The 20091-nt window shown below is 44.4% G+C and overlaps 1 protein-coding gene across 5 annotated transcripts in view; it reads right to left on the reverse strand.

Annotated features, from left to right (window-relative positions):
- Positions 1 to 321: 321 nt before the first annotated feature.
- herc2 (HECT and RLD domain containing E3 ubiquitin protein ligase 2) overlaps positions 322 to 20091 on the reverse strand; it is a 55321-nt gene continuing 35551 nt past the window's right edge. For all 5 annotated transcript variants that reach the window (XM_058402424.1, XM_058402426.1, XM_058402425.1 and 2 more), the window contains exons 62-93: positions 19864 to 19945; positions 19600 to 19771; positions 19361 to 19505; positions 19030 to 19255; positions 18762 to 18933; positions 18480 to 18669; positions 18118 to 18261; positions 17832 to 18023; positions 17556 to 17709; positions 17159 to 17266; positions 16931 to 17062; positions 16648 to 16806; positions 16430 to 16548; positions 16105 to 16230; positions 15824 to 15979; positions 15609 to 15724; positions 13505 to 13703; positions 12978 to 13192; positions 10081 to 10258; positions 9627 to 9788; positions 9353 to 9444; positions 9132 to 9271; positions 8811 to 8998; positions 8529 to 8726; positions 8126 to 8209; positions 7493 to 7634; positions 6655 to 6849; positions 6359 to 6471; positions 3650 to 3840; positions 3372 to 3477; positions 2285 to 2497; positions 322 to 1395 (exon numbers count right to left, since the gene is read on the reverse strand). In XM_058402424.1, the coding sequence (XP_058258407.1) occupies positions 1123 to 1395; positions 2285 to 2497; positions 3372 to 3477; positions 3650 to 3840; positions 6359 to 6471; positions 6655 to 6849; positions 7493 to 7634; positions 8126 to 8209; positions 8529 to 8726; positions 8811 to 8998; positions 9132 to 9271; positions 9353 to 9444; positions 9627 to 9788; positions 10081 to 10258; positions 12978 to 13192; positions 13505 to 13703; positions 15609 to 15724; positions 15824 to 15979; positions 16105 to 16230; positions 16430 to 16548; positions 16648 to 16806; positions 16931 to 17062; positions 17159 to 17266; positions 17556 to 17709; positions 17832 to 18023; positions 18118 to 18261; positions 18480 to 18669; positions 18762 to 18933; positions 19030 to 19255; positions 19361 to 19505; positions 19600 to 19771; positions 19864 to 19945 (5082 nt within the window). In that variant the 3' untranslated portion in view covers positions 322 to 1122. The remainder of the gene's footprint in view (positions 1396 to 2284; positions 2498 to 3371; positions 3478 to 3649; positions 3841 to 6358; positions 6472 to 6654; positions 6850 to 7492; positions 7635 to 8125; positions 8210 to 8528; positions 8727 to 8810; positions 8999 to 9131; positions 9272 to 9352; positions 9445 to 9626; positions 9789 to 10080; positions 10259 to 12977; positions 13193 to 13504; positions 13704 to 15608; positions 15725 to 15823; positions 15980 to 16104; positions 16231 to 16429; positions 16549 to 16647; positions 16807 to 16930; positions 17063 to 17158; positions 17267 to 17555; positions 17710 to 17831; positions 18024 to 18117; positions 18262 to 18479; positions 18670 to 18761; positions 18934 to 19029; positions 19256 to 19360; positions 19506 to 19599; positions 19772 to 19863; positions 19946 to 20091) is intronic.

A 20091-nucleotide genomic window follows, 5' to 3' on the forward strand; every position in this document is an offset into this window, starting at 1 on the left:
GTAATACTGTATAACTGTCAAATCTAACCTGTTGTTTTTAAATAAAAAAGGTTTTAATTAAACTAATTGATTAACAATTTAATTAATATAGTTTATTTGTTTATAGTTACATTTAACCTTGTGGAAGGTCCATGAGGCCAGTTCCTCCCCACTAGAACCTAGAACCTTCTCCTCTGATGCTGGAGACTCCGCCCATACGGGTGACGTCAACGTGTCCCGTACGAGTCGTTACACGTCCTGTTGCTATAGAAACCATAACGCGGGATCGACCTGTGGTTTTGTATCCGTTACAGAAAACCAAGACGAGCATTAGGAGCAACGTTTCAGTCGAATATTTATTTTTAAACAGAAATGTATTAACATTATTACATCGGAATGAGACGTCTTATGAACACATGGCACAATAATGTTATTTATTTACAGTCTGTCAGGAAGCCAAAACACACGTGGACACGGGGGGGGCGAGGGGGAGTGTGTGTGTAGGGGCGGGGACAGTAGAGGAAACTGAATACAGTGACCGAAGCCTTTGAAAACGACCCTGAATGAGCTCCAGATAACACCGACCAATCAGAGCGAGGAGCACTCGCAATCACGTCTGAGGATATTCACGTGAAAATAAATGAAACACTGCACGTTTCTGCGGGACGTGAAAAGAGGGGATGATACGAGAAGCTGCTTGGTGGATCGTTCTTTTTTTTCTTTTTTTTAACGTGATACAGTGAGTCCATCAGGGTGGTCAGCACAGTGCTAGGCTACACGGTCCAAAAAAATACAAACAACGTCTACAATCAATCAATCAGTCAATCAATCAGTCAACGTCCAGTTTCTCCCCCTCTCTGGCTCCTGCTTTTTTTTTCTTTTTTAAATAAACTAAAAAAAATTCCAAGTTTTATTTTTTCTTCACCAGCTTATAGTGCTTTTAAAGCTAATTGCACATAAAGATTTTAGTCGTGGTAGTACAGATACAGGTGTGTGTGTGTGTGTGTGTGTGTGTGTATGGTTATGCAAGTTTAAAACAGACATCTTTAGGTTTTCTTTTTCTCCTCTTTTTTTTTCTTGGCAGCATGTTTGACGACTCGGAGTGTGTGTGTGTGTGTGTGTGTGTGTGTGTGATAGGGCATGTCAGTGAGCAGTCAGGTAGTCCTGTGTGGAGTCGGAAGCGAAGGAGTCTGCGTCGTCGTTGTCCGAGTCGTCAGTGGAGTCGTCGGCGGCCGGTTCCCCGCTCAGAGCGATGCGGGCGTAGTCGTCGGTGTCGATGGATTTGCAGAAGTGGATGGCGTACTTCAGTTTCTCTTCCAGCACCAGCTTACATGAGTAACGAGGCAGCTTGAGCAGGAAGAAGCATGTGTACGACTCGGGCAGGAAGTGATCCGGGGGGTTATACTTATCCAACACCTGAGAATTCAGAAAAATTTTTTATAAATGATCACAGTTTCATACACTGACCAGGCATAACATTATAACCACCTGCCTAATATTGTGTTGGTGCTGCCAAAACAGCCCTGACCTGTCCTGCACTGTGTATTCTGACCCCTTTCTATCAGAACCAGCATTAACTTCTTCAGCAATCTGATCAACAGTAGCTCATCTGTTGGATCGGATCACACGGGCCAGCCTTCTCTCCCCACGTGCATCAATAAGCCTTCGCTCCCATGACCCTGTCGCCGGGTCACCACTGTTCCTTCCTTGGACCACTTTTGATAGATACTGACCACTGCAGACCGGGAACACCCCACAAGAGCTGCAGTTTAGGAGATGCTCTGATCCAGTGGTCTAGCCATCACAATTTGGCCCTTCATCAAACTCAAAGCTCAAATCCTTACACTTGTCCATTTTTCCTGCTTCTAACATCAACTTTGAGGACAAAATGTTGACTTGCTGCCTAATATATCCCACCCACTAACAGGGGCCATGATGAGGAGATCATCAGTCTTATTCACTTCACCTGACACTGCTGAGAATGTTATTACTGACCGGTGTATTTACTACTAAACAACTCTTTTCTGTTCTGGGTCTGATGCTGCTGACTCTCTTATAATTAAGAAAGATTAAGATTTTCGGGGTCCAAGCACTTCTTAGTCAGTACTACTCTAACATGATGTATCGAATAAATACAAATAATAAATCTCCTCACTGGAGTCCAAGCATCACTTCCTAATTAAGCACAAATCAATTTATTCAGGGTTAAATCAACTTATTAACTAATAAGCTTTAAAAGGCTATAAGAATCAGATCCCATGAGACATGTTTAAAAGTCTCGTGTTATTGAGGTTCAAGCGCTCACCTGCACTACGAAGTCTCGTCCACGGAAATCCGCGATGGTCCTGGGCAGACGCGTTCGTCCCCACACGAACCTGAGGAAGAGCGAGCGCTCCGTGTTGGAGAACGACTCCATCACCTCCCAGAACCACTGGATGAGCGGCGCGGTTGGCTCCACCCCTTTATACGTGGCTACAGACTTCAGTAGGTGGAGCGGGATGTCAGGACTGCCACATACCTGAAAAACACGGGTGTGTAACGTCAGAGTTACTCCACGACAGAGACGGGAGGCGGAGCTAATGTGAACAACATGAAGGGGGTGGAGTTATGATTCACACAAAAACTCGTCCATGCTTGATGGTTAATATGTTTATAGCGTCTATAACTAGCTACACTTTATACGGTCATGATGCACTAGCCTGGAGCCTCTGGTGTAACCATGGCAACCAGGAACAAACTAAGGATAGCACCGCTTACTAATTTTTTTTTTTTTTTTTTAATGTTAAAGCAATTTCCCATGCTGTATTTTTCAAATATCAGAAAATAATCTTTTTTAAATATTTTATAACAACTTTCCACAGAAAATGTCATTTTTTAAAATTATTTTGAATATATTAATACTCCAATTAAACACCAATCACATGACCTGAAAAGCAAATCCAAAATTCCAGAGGGTGGAGCTGGATCTGATGCAACTGCTCTATAAACCTCACCCCTAACCCTCCTCACCTACACAGCCTGAAACACACTGAGATGACTCCGCCCAGGTGGGACGAGCCACATGCGGTGTGACTCCACCCCTATGGAGGTTTTACAGCAAGCTTTGTGTACATCTTCAGTACTGTGTGTGATCTATTCCTCGTATCTCATAAAACATGTCACAATATTCTCTCCAAAGGTGTGTTGGTGTGTGTTAATAGTGGGTTGTTGTCATGGCAACAACAAAAATGAAACCGCGTCAATGACAAACCCATGAGATCGGGGCAGAAATGAAAACGATTTCAACGTTCAAGATAACATGGAGTATCCACGGAAATGAGGTGTGTGTGTGAGTGTGAGAGAGAGAGAGAGAGAGAGAGAGAGAGAGAGAGAGAGACAGCGCGAGCTCTCACCATGGTCTCCAGCTCGTATCCAGTGAAGAGAGAGAGCAGTGGAACAGGCACCGCCCGAGCCATACCTTCTCTCACCGCCGCCACCTGCTCGTCAAACTCATGCAGCCTGAAACGCACCAGAAGAGTGCTGAAGTGATCCAAATCTATATAATAATCACTATAAATAATTTATTAATAAATAAGGGATTTAGGAATTAGTATAGAAATGTAAATGTTAGAAATAAGCTGCTGGGTCCTGTTCTCTCCGAGCAGGCGTGAGGCATGGACGTGTTCCTCACCTGTAGTTGATGGCGAGGCGGACGTACTCGGCTCGGTTCTCCAGGCTGATGTGCGAGTATTTGGAGCTGAGCTGGACCTCCTGACCACAGGCGTTGGGCACGGTGAAGGGCAGAGGAATCGCCTCAAACTCCTCCGCTGATGCCTCGTTATCTCTGATGTACATCAGGCCAGGGATGAAGTCCTTATCCACCTGGAACACACACACAAAGGTACTTTTAATGCAACTGTGGGAGACATGAGTGTTTATTCATTTACTTTATACCATTATCAGGAGTGTTAGAGAAGAGCTAAAGAAACAGAATAAATAAAAAATAAATAAATAAAATAAACTGATTAATTCATAGATATGTACACACAGAGAGAGATGAGTAAATAGATAGATTAGAAAGACAGACTGACAGAGACAAACACAAAGACAGATGACTAGATAGACAGACAGACAGACAAGGGAGAAAAAAAGATAGATAAATAAGGGAGAAGATAGATAGATAGATAGATAGATAGATAGATAGATAGATAGATAGATAGATAGATAGATAGATAAGTGAGAAAAAAGATAGATAGAACAGAGACGAACAGGTGAGTAGATAGATAAATAGATACATAGACAGATATACAGACACACAGACAGATATACAGACACACAGACAAGTGAGAAGATAGAGAAACAGAGACAAACAGATAGATAGATAGCTAGACAGAAACGAGTAGACAGAAACGGATGGATATGTAGATATACAGACAGGTGAGTAAGTAGGCAGAAAGACAGACAGACAGACAGGTGTATAGACTGAGACTTGTTTAAATGGATGAAAACAAACAGATTAAAGTCATGTGTAATTGTTGATCCAGTGAAGTTTGCTGTAAGATGTGTGTGTAACGTGTGGAAGGATTCTCCAGTGTCAGTGCTCTGTAACAGTCAGAGATAAAGCTGTGGTCAGTGAAGAGGCGCGGCTGAGGGAAGGATGATTATACAGCTGCTATAACAAGGGAGAACTAAGGCAGTTAATAGATGATAAATATAAAGATCGCTTTGAAGTTTAATAACTCCAATAAAATATACATTTTTAAATCATACTCCACTCAGACCTCTGCACGTCTGTGTGTGCGCACGTCTTGTGCTGAAGACACTTTTTCGTTAAACCTTCTGACAGCTTGAGGCATGAGGTCGTGAACAAGAGCGGCTCTGTGAGTAAAAGGCCGTGATGCAGTCAGGAAGTGCTTCTGTCTACACGTTTCAGCATCTCATGATTACAGCGTGAACTCAGGAGAGCTCACACACACACACACACACACACACACACACACACACACACACACACACACACACACACACACACACACACACACACACACACACACACACACGTACATTCAGTGTCTCATAATAGAGAAAAATGTGAAATGAATCAAGTGTCTGTCTGTACTGAAGGTCACGCAGAGTTACTACTAACTTAAAGCACTTGTCTGATCTCATGAGCTCCAAATGAGAGCTCAAAGGACTTGCATAACATACATGAAATTATTTAAGAAAATACCGTATGTGATTCTGAACACGTGTATGTACACACACACTCTACTTCTCTACTGGGTTTTGTAAAACCCAGGATCTGAGAGCTAAAAACTCATCCTGATACAGATTTCAATGCAGAATCGAACCTGTGGTCATGTGTCATAAGCATGTCATATACCACACACATACATTTAGACCCTGGCATGTTTGAATTTGTCATGTTATGAACAGTCATGTTATGAAGTGTGTGGAAACATTTTAAAAATGCAGCATAAAAATCATTTATAATGCATTATAACAACCGGCATATAAATACTCTTAGTCTGGTCATAGTCATAGTCTTGATTAGATGAATAGCAGTACATAAAGCATGTGTCATGACAGTCAGATAACATCAGAATAAACAAGAAATCTGTTTATAAGAATATTTTAGGATCTCACTCTGTAATGCAATATAACACTAGGTCTGGCATTATAACCTCCATGTCATACACTATCAGTAAACACACAGCACTTTATAATGCAAGATAATACTACATGGTGCAGAGTGCATTATGAGTCCTCACTCAAGTCTGGATCTACGAGTGGTTATAAGCAGTTAATATGCATTATAACGTCTGTCAGCACTCTGTATCAGTACTCCTAACTTGTTCTACGTTGTGCATATGTTATGACTACATAATACATACAGAATACATAACATTATATAATGTTCTTATGAACATATATAACAGACTTGCATTGTGGTGCATTATACCACTCGGTCTGTAATTATGACCTGCAGTTCACACATGCAGTGAACACTTTATAAAGCAACAGTACACAGTATGACCTCATAACATCAGATTAAATAGGATTTAATACGCGTCATAATGCCTGAAAACACTATTATCAACAAATATAAGTATTAGTGACATGCATAGCACTTTCTAAAGCATATGTACATGGGATGACTTCATATCAGAATACATAAAGCATTATAATATCTTTTTATAAGAACATTATAGTCACACGTGTTGTAATGCATTATAACACTTATATAAGCCAGGCCTTATAACTTGCAGTTCATATACTGCACTTTTAGACAGTAAGACTATAATGCGTCAAGGCTAAGTTACATAATGTTACTTTTTAATATGCATTACAACACCAAATCATTATGAACATTCATAAGCAGTTCATGAAGGAGTCATACCTCACTGAGATCAGCGATGGTGAGGTTCATACCGGCGAGCTGCTTCCAGACGGGTTCAGCAAGGTAGAGACTGAGAGGACTTCCGGTACGGATCGCTATGCCCAGGAGTACTCCTACACACACACACACACACACACACACACACACACACACACACACACACACACACACACACACACACACACACACACACACACACACACACACACACACACACACACACACACACACACTCAGAATAACCTCCGAAAGCTTGAGAAGCCAGATGTGCAGCAGTGTGTGAGGCGAGTGTGTACCGAGGAAGCGGAACATGCTCATGTGGAGTGGACTCTTAGCCGCGGGGTTGAGCAGGAAGCAGTCTCGGTTAGCGCCGGACTCATCTCGGCCGTTCGGAGTGACGATGAGCAGAGGGGTGAGACCGTTCTGTAGCTCCTCACACATCTCCGCTATAGACTCGCTGTAACCTCCTCCACAGTCGTCTACAGACTCACCTACACACACACACACACACACACACACACACACACACACACACACACACACACACACGGGTTACACGGCACTGATCTACATTTCTCACTCTGCTTGTGTTTTTCTCTACATTGTGTGTTTGCGTTGTATCTGATGCTCCTCCCAGAAATCCCAGAGACTGGATTGGATGAACAGGAATGATGTCATCATGTTAGAAGTACAGATGTTAAACACAGCTGACGCACCCTTTAATGCTAGCTTCATACTTTGTGGGTTGTGCTAGCTAGCTGCAAGTCACCACCTGCTTTCTGCTAGTTTCAGAGATTGTCGCTTCTTAGCAATGCTAGTTTTTAGACTCTTGTATGGCCCTGAAATATGCTAGCTTCATACTTTACTGGTGCTAGCTTTTGAACTCTATGGCATTTCATACTTTGGTATTATGCAAAGTTCCAAAGTTAGCATAGAGCTAAGAACTAATAGAGTGATGCTAAGTTTTCCTCAATGTTTAATTATATCAGAGTTCCTGACCTTCATCAACTCCTCCTTGATGCTAGCTTTGTGTAACTTTCACCTGTACTTCGACATTTTATGAGCTTCATCTTATAGATCAGTCATGTCTGTAAATACCGCTCCTTGATCGTGATCTAGAAGGTCTGCATTTACCTACAAACTTGACCTTCCAGACACGATGAGGCAGCAGCAGGCTGTCGGGGCTGAAGGAGATCATCTTGGCGCACATCTGCCCGAAAACGGACTTGGTACCGTCGGGTCCGGCCAGGCCTCCTTTACTGCGGGAACGCTTCACCTGAGAGAAAGAGAGAGAGACAGAGAGCAGGAAAGAGAGAGAGAGAGAGTGAGAGAGACAGAGGGGGAGAGAGAGAGAGAGAGAGAGAGAGAGAGAGAGAGACAGAGGGGGAGAGAGAGAGAGAGAGAGAGAGAGAGAGAGAGATTCTCAACCAATCAGAATCGAGGATTCAGGCGCCCCATGAGAGAGAGAGAGAGAGAGAGAGAGAGAGAGAGAGCGCGCTGCCAGAACTAGTTAGTTATTTATTTCTGATTTTCACATCGATTTGTTTAAAATATTTCTGAAAAACAACTTTCATTTCCTTCAAATCAATAATGCCTCTAGATCTGACCTTTGTGACCGTATCTGTTGTTAAAGAGCTACAGAAATTACAACAACAAAATTCAAATAAAGACAAAAACAAACAAAACACTGTTTTATCCAAAAGAACAGAATAATTATGAACTGTAACACAAACAGTGTGAGTGCAGACTGACTGTGTGTGTGTGTACCTGGATTCGGTTCAGCTCTACGACTGGTCCATGCTGTCGGTCTCTCACCATCGTAGCCTGCACGACTTTACGGAACGCAGCCTCCTGCACACAGAGCGAGAGAAACCATGAACAGATGAGAGAAATTATATATAAAAAAAGAATTTATATAAAAATTAAAAGGCATCTAATATCTGATCTAAATACACTGTGTGAAAGACAGACAGACCAACCGAGTTGGGGGGTGGGGGGTTGGTCTAAAGGAGGGAGAGAGAGAGTGAGAGAGACAGGTAGAAGAAGGTGTCAGTACAGATGTGTGTGTGTGTAGTAAAGTATATGCTTCTTGCCTTCATGGGAACTTTACAGACGTTTACATTGTTTAAAATAAATGGTGTAAGAGTGTGTGTGTGTCCGTCCTCCTGACCTTGCCCTGTGAGATGAGGATTCCCCGGAGCGTGTCGAAGCCCACAGATGGACCGTGACCGGTCTGACCGAGACGCCCCTCCAGGTCGAACATGGGGATACAGGGGCAGAAGAGCTCGGAGATGTGGTGCAGCAGAAGCAGCCTGTTCCTCAGGGACATGATGGGAATCTCCTGCAGGTGGTTATACTCCATGGGGACCTGGAGTTACAGGTGTACACACACTTACATGAGTTATACTGTATATAGACCAGCATTAGATTTGGATGGTGTAACACTGAGTACCTGAGCAGGAAGTTTGCCAGCGTTGGTGGGTTTGCTTGTGGACCAGGCGAGGGTGTGGGCAGAGCCACAGGCCACTCTGTTGATCTTCTTGCCCTGCAGCGCTCCCACTAACCTGGGCCTCTGGATGGCGTTGGTGGTCCCGTCTCCCAGTTGACCCTCATCGTTATCACCCCACGTATACACTTCTCCTGAAACCCACACACACACAGGTTTGTGTTAAATGCTGATTGACCGCACATCAAATACAAAGACTATTATTTATCCCAGTGTGAAGAGTTACGCTTCTCATTTCCTTTATAAAGTCTTTGGGATGCATCTTACCCTCCTCAGTGCAGCAGACGCAGTGAAGGGAGCCGGTTGCTATAGCAATGACCTTCTTGCCCTGCAAGCCCTGGACCTGCCGGGGTCTGCGGACATGATCGTCCGAGCCGTGACCGAGCCTGTGGTAGTCCCCTTTTCCCCTGAAAACACACACATACAATAAATCAATCCACTGTAGTGTGTGTGTGCGCGCGCGCGCGTGTGTGCGCGTGTGTGTTTACCATGTGTACACGGCTCCAGATTTGGTGAGAGCGACAGAGAACTGAGAACCGCACTCCACTTTCACTACACCCAATCCTGTCAGAGAGTCAATCTACAGAGAGAGAGACAGAAAGAAACAAAGACAGGTAGAAGAATGAGTCAATACAGATATTACATATACATATTATATATATATACACATACATACATATACATTACACACATATATATATATGTGTGTGTGTGTGTGTGTGTGTGTGTGTGTGTGTTTAGTGGTAAAGTATTGCTCCTTGCCTTCATGGGAACTTTACAGCCGTCGCTGCCTCCTCGTCCCAGCTTGCCGTAATCCCCGTCTCCCCATGACCACACCATGTCATCATCAGTCAAACACAGAGTCTGAGCATCACCGCTGCCACACGCTACATCTATCACCCGGTGTCCCTGCAGAGCATCCACCTGCACACACACACACACACACACACACACACACACACACACACACACACACACACACACACACACACACACACACACACACACACACACACACACACACACACACACACACACACACACACACACACACACACACACACACACACACACACACACACCAGGAAGGTAATCATTAGGAGTTAATGCATCCTAAACAAACACAAACACTCAGGAAGAGTACTGTATTTTGTTTTAGGTTTTTTTCCCCTCCAAATCCTAACCACACCTCTGGACCATAGCTAGACATACTGACCAGTTTGGGTTTGAGCTGGTCCTCGCTGTCTCCGTGCCCCAGGCGTCCATAGCGCCCCTTGCCCCAGGTGTAGAGCTCTCCGCTGGCTGTGATACAGGCACTGTGTGCTCCTCCAGCCGCAATGTCCACCACCTCCACCCCTCTCAGAGATTCGATCACTCGGGGACGGTCACATGGACTGATGGGGGGGAACAGGAGCATGTGAGTAAAAAAGATAACACAACCTGTCTCAAATAAACACAAACTACGTGTCAAGGAATAAATAAATGCAGCCTGTCTTAAATAAATCAATAAACACAAAAAATAAGAATACCATCTCAAAAGGAAAGAAAAACAGAGTGCTAAAAAATAAACAAACAATCCTTCTCTAATAATAAATAAATAAGGTTTCATAAATGAATGCATCCGGTTTCAATGTAAAATAAAATCTGTCTACAAAACCTGTCTAAAAATACACAAGCTCCCTGTCTCAATAAACAAACAACAAACGAACAACAAAGGAAGGAAGGGCTGTCTGAATAATGAAATAAATCCATAAATACACTGTCTTAATAAATAAATAAAAAATAAATAAAATATCAATAAATAAAGATTTATATATATATATATATATATATATATATATATATATATATATATATATATATATATATATATATATATATATATACATACACACACACACACACATATATATATATATATATATATATATATATATATATATATATATACATACATACATACACATACACATACATACATATATACACACACACACACTATATTGCCAAAGTATTCGCTCACCTGCCTTGACTCGCATATGAATTTAAGTGACATCCCATTCCTAATCCATAGGGTTCAATATGACGTCGGTCCACCCTTTGCAGCTATAACAGCTTCAACTCTTCTGGGAAGGCTGTCCACAAGGTTTAGGAGTGTGTTTATGGGAATTTTTGACCATTCTTCCAGAAGCGCATTTGTGAGGTCACACACTGATGTTGGACGAGAAGGCCTGGCTCTCAGTCTCCGCTCTAATTCATCCCAAAGGTGTTCTATCGGGTTGAGGTCAGGACTCTGTGCAGGCCAGTCAAGTTCATCCACACCAGACTCTGTCATCCATGTCTTTATGGACCTTGCTTTGGTCACTGGTGCACAGTCATGTTGGAAGAGGAAGGGCCAGCTCCAAACTGTTCCCACAAAGTTGGGAGCATGGAATTGTCCAAAATGTCTTGGTATGCTGAAGCATTCAGAGTTCCTTTCACTGGAACTAAGGGGCCAAGCCCAGCTCCTGAAAAACAACCCCACACCATAATCCCCCCTCCACCAAACTTTACACTTGGCACAATGCAGTCAGACAAGTACCGTTCTCCTGGCACCCGCCAAACCCAGGCTTCCCCATCAGATTGCCAGATGGAGAAGCGCGATTCGTCACTCCAGAGAACGCGTCTCCACTGCTCTAGAGTCCAGTGGCGGCGTGCTTTACACCACTGCATCTGACGCTTTGCATTGCACTTGGTGATGTATGGCTTGGATGCAGCTGCTCGGCCATGGAAACCCATTCCATGAAGCTCTCTGCGCACTGTTCTTGAGCTAATCTGAAGGCCACATGAAGTTTGGAGGTCTGTAGCGATTGACTCTGCAGAAAGTTGGCGACCTCTTCGCACTATGCGCCTCAGCATCCGCTGACCCCGCTCCGTCAGTTTACGTGGCCTACCACGAGTACCTGAGTTGCTGTCGTTCCCAAACACTTCCACGTTCTTATAATACAGCTGACAGTTGACTGTGGAATATTTAGGAGCGAGGAAATTTCACGACTGGATTTGTTGCACAGGTGGCATCCTATCACAGTTCCACGCTGGAATTCACTGAGCTCCTGAGAGCAACCCATTCTTTCACAAATGTTTGTAAAAACAGTCTGCATGCCTAGGTGCTTGATTTTTACACCTGTGGCCATGGAAGTGATTGGAACACCTGATTCTGATTATTTGGATGGGTGAGCGAATACTTTTGGCAATATAGTGTACATACACACACAATGTGTGTGTGTGTGTGTGTATATATATATATATATATATATATATATATATATATAAATAAATAAATAACATTACATTTTACATATATATTATATATAACATTTTATATATATGATTTTAAAGCGCAAGACGGTACCCAAAGAGGCAATACCCACTGAAATTTTCGTTCGTGCTCAGAAAAAAAGGCTGGATGGAGACTGAGCTTGTGGAATAGACTGACTGACAGGAATGACATGATGATTTGAGGAGCCAAGTTTGGCAAGATAAAACAGTTCATTGCACTTCTGATTATTGCTGTACTGTTTGTTGCAGTATGTTTATTGCACTATTATTAATTACACTTTGTTATCCAATCACGCCTGTTATTTTTCTACTTCTACTGTTAATGAAATATTGGTAAGCTATGTATTTTTTCACAGTGAGATTCACAGCTTAACTGTTATTAAATCCAGATGGACTGCAGGTTATATGTTATGCCAGATGAAAATTATTTTCAAATGAAAGCATTTTCTTTATAAAAGACAAGAGTTGGTCTTCAAAATGCATTTTTCCCCAAAAGGTACACTTTGAAAAGTGAGGGTCGTCTTATATTCGGGACAATATGGTACATACATACACACAGAGAGAGAGAGAGAGAGAGAGAGAGAGAGAGAGAGAGAGAGAGAGAGAGAGAGAGAGACAGACAGATAAATAAGGAAAAAAGTCCTGTCTAAATAATGCAATAAATACACTGACTTAATAAAATTTAATAAATAAATAAATGCTATCCCCCATTAATGAATTGTACATGTAGAGACACCTGCTGGGAGATTTGGGAACTGCATGCTCAGTCCTATAACACGATTATAATCCACACACCTCCTGTTTCCGTGGCCCAGTTTTCCGTCCTCAGCTTCTCCCCAGGAGTAAACCTCTCCCTCTGAGGACAAGGCGAGGCAGTGTTTCCCTCCGGAGTTCACCGCCACCTTCCTGATGAAGACGTGCTGGATGGACTCCAGCAGAGTCGGAGTGGACACTGACTCGGTGCCGCCGATCCCGAGACGCCCTCCAGCTCCGTAACCTGTAGCGTACAGCTGGAACCACACGGAAGATATAAAAAAAAATATATATAAAACTGGAGTTATTTCACTTGATGTAGCCTAAATGTATTATTTTTATGTATTTTTGATTTCCAACATGCTGAGTACGAGCCAAACAGACCACTACAGGTACTGATTACCCTCTCTTCAGTGTTATTCAAGTCCTATTGAAATAATTTAAGTTTATTTCTGTAAATTAAGGAGCATCAGAGAAACTGTCTTTATTTTATCTTAGGGGTATACAAACCTTTGCAAACTTATCTGTAAGAGACTGAACCACCTTCATATACATTTCCTCAGACTCACCTTGCCATCAGCAGTAACAGCAAACAGCGTCTGCTCTCCGCCAATCAGCTGAACCGGCCGCAGGGTGGCCAGGGCCTCCGTCGGAGTGGGAACTTTGACCTTTGCCCCTTCGATGCCGCCAAGTTGTCCGCGATGGTTGTGACCCCAGCCGTAGATAGTGCCACTGCCGCCCGCTGACAGAGTCCAGTCATCCGGACGTCTGAAAAAAACAAAAACAAATTAGTAGTCAGAGTGTAAAACTGTGTGCTGTAAGTGTGGGAGGAGCCTACTCTTTTTTTATTCCTTGTCAACACTAGCCAATCAGAAGCATCCATCAGCTCAGGTTAGTGGAAGGAGGGAGGCAGCGCTTTCCTCCGAGTATGTTGCACTTCATGTGTGTCAAAGGACACAGTATCAGTGACACCATGGGCAGAGGAAGATAATGAGAGAGAACTGGACAAGACTAAAGCGGAGAGACAATGAAAAAATGTTTTTATATATACACATACATACTGAGGCCCGTTCAGCTGATCGGCGGAGAACAGACGCTGTTCGCCATTACTGGATTAAAGGAACATTTTGAAACATCAGATCTCAGTGGGCAAAAATATCATGCTGGATATCTATACTGATCTGGACTGGGTAATGTGTTAGGAACAAAAGGATGCCACATCATTTGATGAAAATGAAAATCATCAATCATCCTACAGAGGACTGAATTCGAAGACACCCCAAAATTAAAAGTGAATGGACCGGTCAGATGGACCGAAACAATGTCCCAGAGGTGTTCTATTGGATTTAGGTCCGGGGAGCTTGGGGGTCATTCAATGGTGTCGATTCTTTCATCCTCCAGGAAATGTCTGCATACTCTCACCACACGAGGCCGGGCATTGCCATACACTAGGATGAACCCAGGACCCACTGCACCAGCGTAGGGTCTGACAATGGGTCCAAAGATTTCATCCTGATACCTAATGGGAATCAGGGCACCATTGTCTAGCCTGTAGAGGTCTCCATGGATATGCCTCCCCAGACCATCACTGACCCACCACCAAACCGGTCAAGCTGAACGATGTTACAGACAGCATAACATTCAGGGTGAACTTGCTCTCATCTGTGGAAAGCACAGGGCTTCAGTGGCAGACCTGCCAATTCTGGTGTTCAACGGCAAATGCCAATTGAGCTCCACGGTGCGGGGCAGTGAGCACAGGGTCCACTAGAGGACATCAGGTCAGAGACATTCACACCAGTGGCCTGCTGGAGGTCATTTTGTAGGGCTCTGGCAGCGCTCATCCTGTTCCATCTTGCACAAAGGAACAGATACCAGTCCTGCTGATGGATTAAGGACCTTCTACTGCCCTGTCCAGCTCTCCTAGAGTAACTGCCTGTCTCCTGGAACCTCCTCCATGTTCTTGAGACTGTGCTGGGAGACACAGCAAACCTTCTGGCAATGACACGTATTAATGTGCCATCCTGGAGGAGTTGGACCGCCTGTGCAACCTCTGTAGGGTCCAGGTATCATGCAAAGCTAGTGAAAAACTGTCAGAAAAGATGAGTAGGGAAAAAATGTCAGTGACCTCCACCTGTAAATCCATTCCTGTTTTGGGGGTCATCTCATTGTTGGCCATCTAGTGCACCTGCTGTTCATGTCATTAACACCAAAGCAGCTGAAACTGATCAAAAACCCACTCTGCTACTGAAGTGACCACATCAATATCCCAGGAGTTCAATTGACCTGATGCTATACACTGATTAAAAAAAAAAAAAAAAAGTGTTCCTTTAATTTTTTTTTGATCTGTGTGTGTATATATATATATATATATATATATATATATATATATATATATATATATATATATATATATATATATATATATATATATATATATATATATATATATATATATTTTTTTTTTTATTAAATATGAAAATTTATATATTTATAAATAATAATAAAATAATAACAGAAGATATAAAAACAGTTCTGGGAAATGATACTATCGATGTGATGACATAATAGAAAACATTTATATACAATTACTGACTGATGGAAGGAAAAGAGTTAATCTCCATGTTAAATTAATATAAAAAAATAAATAAACATATTACATTTTTTGCCCCTCACCTGTTCATCCACTGCACCAGCTGCTCGTCATGTTCTCTCTTGAACAGCTCATGGCTCTCGTGAAGCACGTTCATGTTCTCGTGGTCGGCCATCAGCTCACGGATCTTCTTCGAGACCTTCATGGAAAAAACAACAAAATGATTAAGTAACAGGATTAAAGAGGTCACTAAAGAGGCGGAGCACACACACACACACACACCCACACACACACACACCTCATCCAGGAACGGGCGTGGCAGGGGCGTTCTCTTATCGAGAGCCACTGCTACTCGAGATGCGGTGCAGTAGCGGCGAAACCACGCCCACTTATGGGTCTCGGCACAGCAGGGTAGTGTGTCCAGCTCCAGGTCACATGCAAGAGCTACCAATACCTAAAAATATATCGTCAATCAATTTAATAAAATATTTACACACACACACACTGTCTCGCGCACACACACTCCGTGACCCACATATTCAGTGTCTCTCTCACACACACACACGCCCACCCACACACCTTGAAGAAGGGGCTATGGAGGAGCTGTTTGCCTCCTCTGACGATAGGATCCTCATACTCGTACTGCCTCTGCAGAGCCTCAGGAAGCCCTTTCACCAGAGCAGCAAGAGCGCTGCCTGTAAAACTCTACAACAAACAAACAAACAATCAGCCACAACACACACAAGCCAATGAACCCTGATGTGGTTGAATCCTGGACTCTGATCGGTCAGAAGGATCCTAGTTTGATTTCAATAAAACAGTACAGCTGGGGTGGTCAGATTGTCCATTTGAATGAAATCAACAGAGCGTACTGAACGTGAGGGTTAGTGTTTAGTGGACTGACCACAGAGCGGGCCTCTCCTTCGCTGTCCCCCAGCAGCCGGTTGATGTTTATGGACTGGCCGTATTCAGTAGTGAGGAGTTTGCGTAACCTCTGCAGGGCCCACATGCGATGTCCAGCCGCTGGTATACACACACACAGGAAAATAATTTACAGAGAACTCTAAAAGTAAGCTCAGTTTGATATTTTTCAGCTCCACCAACAGGAGTGTCCAGACGTACCAAGAGCGCTGAGCTGCGCACAGGCGGCGAGTGAAGCAGCCAGACGCGGCACGATGCTGCGGTTGGAAGCGAAGTTGAGACGGAAGTCCAGGAGGCAGGTGACCAAGTCCATAGAAGGGCAGGACAGGATACAGCGATCGGACAGGAGGTCTTTAGGACCTGGGGGCACGGTCAATAACACAATAAAATCAATATCCTGTGTGCTCACTGGCTGATGTTTAATAACAAATCCAAATCAAATAAGTGTGTGTGTGTGTGTGTGTGTGTGTGTGTGTGTGTATACCAGCTGCAGGCATGATGGGATAGACGGTGAACCTCCAGCCCCAGCCGTTCACTGACCCATCACTGGTGAACTTCCACTTCAGCTCATCTCCTGGAATCCTCAACTCACTGGACCAGTCTGACCACTCGCGCCCTAACACACACATTTTTAACTCCATAACCCTAACTTCTACATCTCAATCACACACAAACATAAGGAATGCGGACGTGTCACTTCCTGTTAAGTCACCTGATCGAACAGAAACGATCCGATTGGCTCCATCCATGACGGTCAGTGGGTCATGTCTCCTCTCTGTAGAACACTGACGATCAAACTCCACTCGCAGACCCTCGGCACCTGAAAAATCATTTCAGGAGTTTTAAAATAATAAAATCAATAATTAGAAAGAAAGAAAGAAAGGAGTGACAGAAAAAAAGAAAGAAAAAGAGCGACAGAAGAAAGAGCAAGTAAAACAGAAAGACAGGGCAAGCAAAAGAAAGAGCAAGTGAAAAAAGCAAAAAAGAAGGAGCGAAAGAAAGAGAGTGACCGAAGGAAAGAAAGAAAAAAAACAAAGCAAGCACGCGAAAGAAAGAAAAAAGAAAAAGAAGAGCGAGTGAGAGAAAGAGAAAGAGAGAGTGAAAGTCACCTGGGATCTTGACGGTTCCACTGGTGGAGGTGTCGTCAGTGTAGGGGTGACTGCTCTCCACCACCACAGGCTGAGAGGACAGACGGCCGCTCTGAGAATCCGTGGCCACGTCCTCCAGCTCCGTTACACACAGCTCCAGTAACATGTCAGCCACCTGAGTGTGTACACAAACACACACACACACACACACACACACACACACACACACACCCCTTTACACCACTGTGTCAGGTCATACACTCATGAAAGACGTGCAGTGCTCTAGAGAAGGGTAACCTGAGGGTAGGCGGTGCCCATGCCGGACAGCACAGCGGACAGCACTTCCTTTCCTTTCTCTCCTGAGCGCAGGTTCACAGCCAGCTTCAGCAGGTCAACCATCACCCTCGTGTCATCAGGAACCAGCAGACTGCTGAACTCGTCCAGGTACTGAGGCTCGGGTCCGGTAGCCTTGTTCTGGCTCTCAGAGTCCTGGTACAAGAGAGTCACAACACTTAGATCTTCATAAACAAAAAAAACAACAAAGCAGAGTCACAGTGAGCAGTGAGGAGGTGGAGAGGTCAACCTCTTTGGTCTTGGTCATGGTCTCGGCGATGATGCTGGCCGCTCCGGGGTCGTCCGTGACTGGGATGAAGGGGCGGGAGGAAGCGGCGGCTGCCGAGGGAGTCACGGCAGATGATGGAGTGATGGCATCTTCAGAGGATGTAACCTACAGAGGAAAAAAATAAAGATGCCCAATGAACCAATCAGAACAGCTCCATGTAACGAGATCACAGTTCCCGTTGAATAAAATCATCATCATGTAAACAATTCATCCATCCAAAACATCACCATGTGACCCACTGACCCAGTCCACATTTAGATTCAGACTCTGGTACTGGACTACACTTTAAAAATGATGATTAAGTAGATGAACGTGAAGCCCACCTCTCCCCTCTTGCTGTCCTGCCAGGGGTGTGGGCTGGTGCGCTCCTCAGAGGGGTCAGTGGTCACAGGAGGACCTTCAGCCTCTGAGGGGCTTGAGACGGACGAGCAGTCGGAGGGCGGGACTGGAGAGCTGGATGGGCATTCCACAGGCATCATGCAGGCAGGCATCAGAGCTCCCACTACAGCATCCCTACACACACACACACACACATAAAAATGCAAGCTAATGATTTCCTGATATTCACTTATCTGGCAACCCCCTGGTCTGGAGCGATACAGCACCTGGCATACATGATCTGCAGAGCCGAAAGCACGTGAGACAGAGCCTGCTGCTTGGCCAGATTCCCGTCCAGAGAGAGCAGGATTTTGGCCAGAGACGGCCTGCTGGGCTTCACACTGCTCTGTCCACTCAGCTTATTACTCAGCGAGGACGGGTCACTGTCTGATGGCACACCTGTACACACACACACACACACACACACACGCTCAGAATGATGGAATGGTGTTAAAGCTAAAACACAACACAAAACACTCAATAAAAGGTACCGACCCAGGTACGAGGCCCCGAGCGAGTCCCTGGCCGTCTGGAACAGAACTGGCTCATGAACAGATGGTGTGGTGACATCCACAGTGGTCCAGGCCACGCTGTGAGATGAGCCACATGCCACACGCGTGATCTTCTGACCCTCCAGACCCTGCACCAGCGTGGGCTTCCGGTTCACTGTGGTCGTCCCGTTACCCTGCTGCCCGTGGTCATTATCACCCCACGCGTACACCTGAACACAGCCACAGAGGAACATCAACACACAAGGAGAAGATAAAGAAGGTGAGAAAAGAGGAGAAGAGGAAGGAGTGTGTGCGTGTGTAGCATCGTGTTGTACCTGTCCCGTGTCTGTAACAGCCAGACAGTGCAGCGCTCCCACGGCCACGTGAACAATCTTCTTCCCCCTCAGCCCCTCCACCATCTGAGGCTTCCTCACGTGCACGTCTGTCCCGTGACCCAATCGGAAGTAATCGCCCTTTCCCCTGCACACAAGAGCGCCACATTAACACAAGCTGTGTGTGTGTGTGTGTGTGTGTGTGTGTGTGTAATGAATGTTTGTTTTGTAGTCAAGTGTACCATGTCCACACCACTCCTGATTTGGTGAGAGCGAGAGAGAACTGAGCTCCACACTCGATCTGACACACGCCCTGTCCGTTCAGACGCTCGATGTTCTGAGGGATGTTACAGCCCTCACTGCCTCCACGCCCCAGCTTCCCGAAATCCCCATCTCCCCATGAGAACACCAGACCTACACACACACACACACACACACACACACACATTTAGTACACATCTCTGAAGTAAAACACACTAGCACTTAAAAGCCTAAAAGGTTTTTACCTTCGTCTGTCAGAGCCAGAGTTTGTGCATCACGACTCCCACAAGCCACCTGGATGACCCGATGACCCAACAACACCTTCACCTGGACAACACAGAGTGTACATTAGCTTTACCATTGGTCAGGAGGTGTTGATTAATTTTCTAGAACAGCAGAACTGCAGGTTTGCGCTTGTTGTAATACAAAGCATTTCTATGGTGCATGATGGTGATAAAGATGAGGTTTTCTGT

The sequence above is a fragment of the Hemibagrus wyckioides genome, linkage group LG11 (assembly GCF_019097595.1).
Source record: "Hemibagrus wyckioides isolate EC202008001 linkage group LG11, SWU_Hwy_1.0, whole genome shotgun sequence".
NCBI classification, from domain to species: domain Eukaryota; kingdom Metazoa; phylum Chordata; class Actinopteri; order Siluriformes; family Bagridae; genus Hemibagrus; species Hemibagrus wyckioides.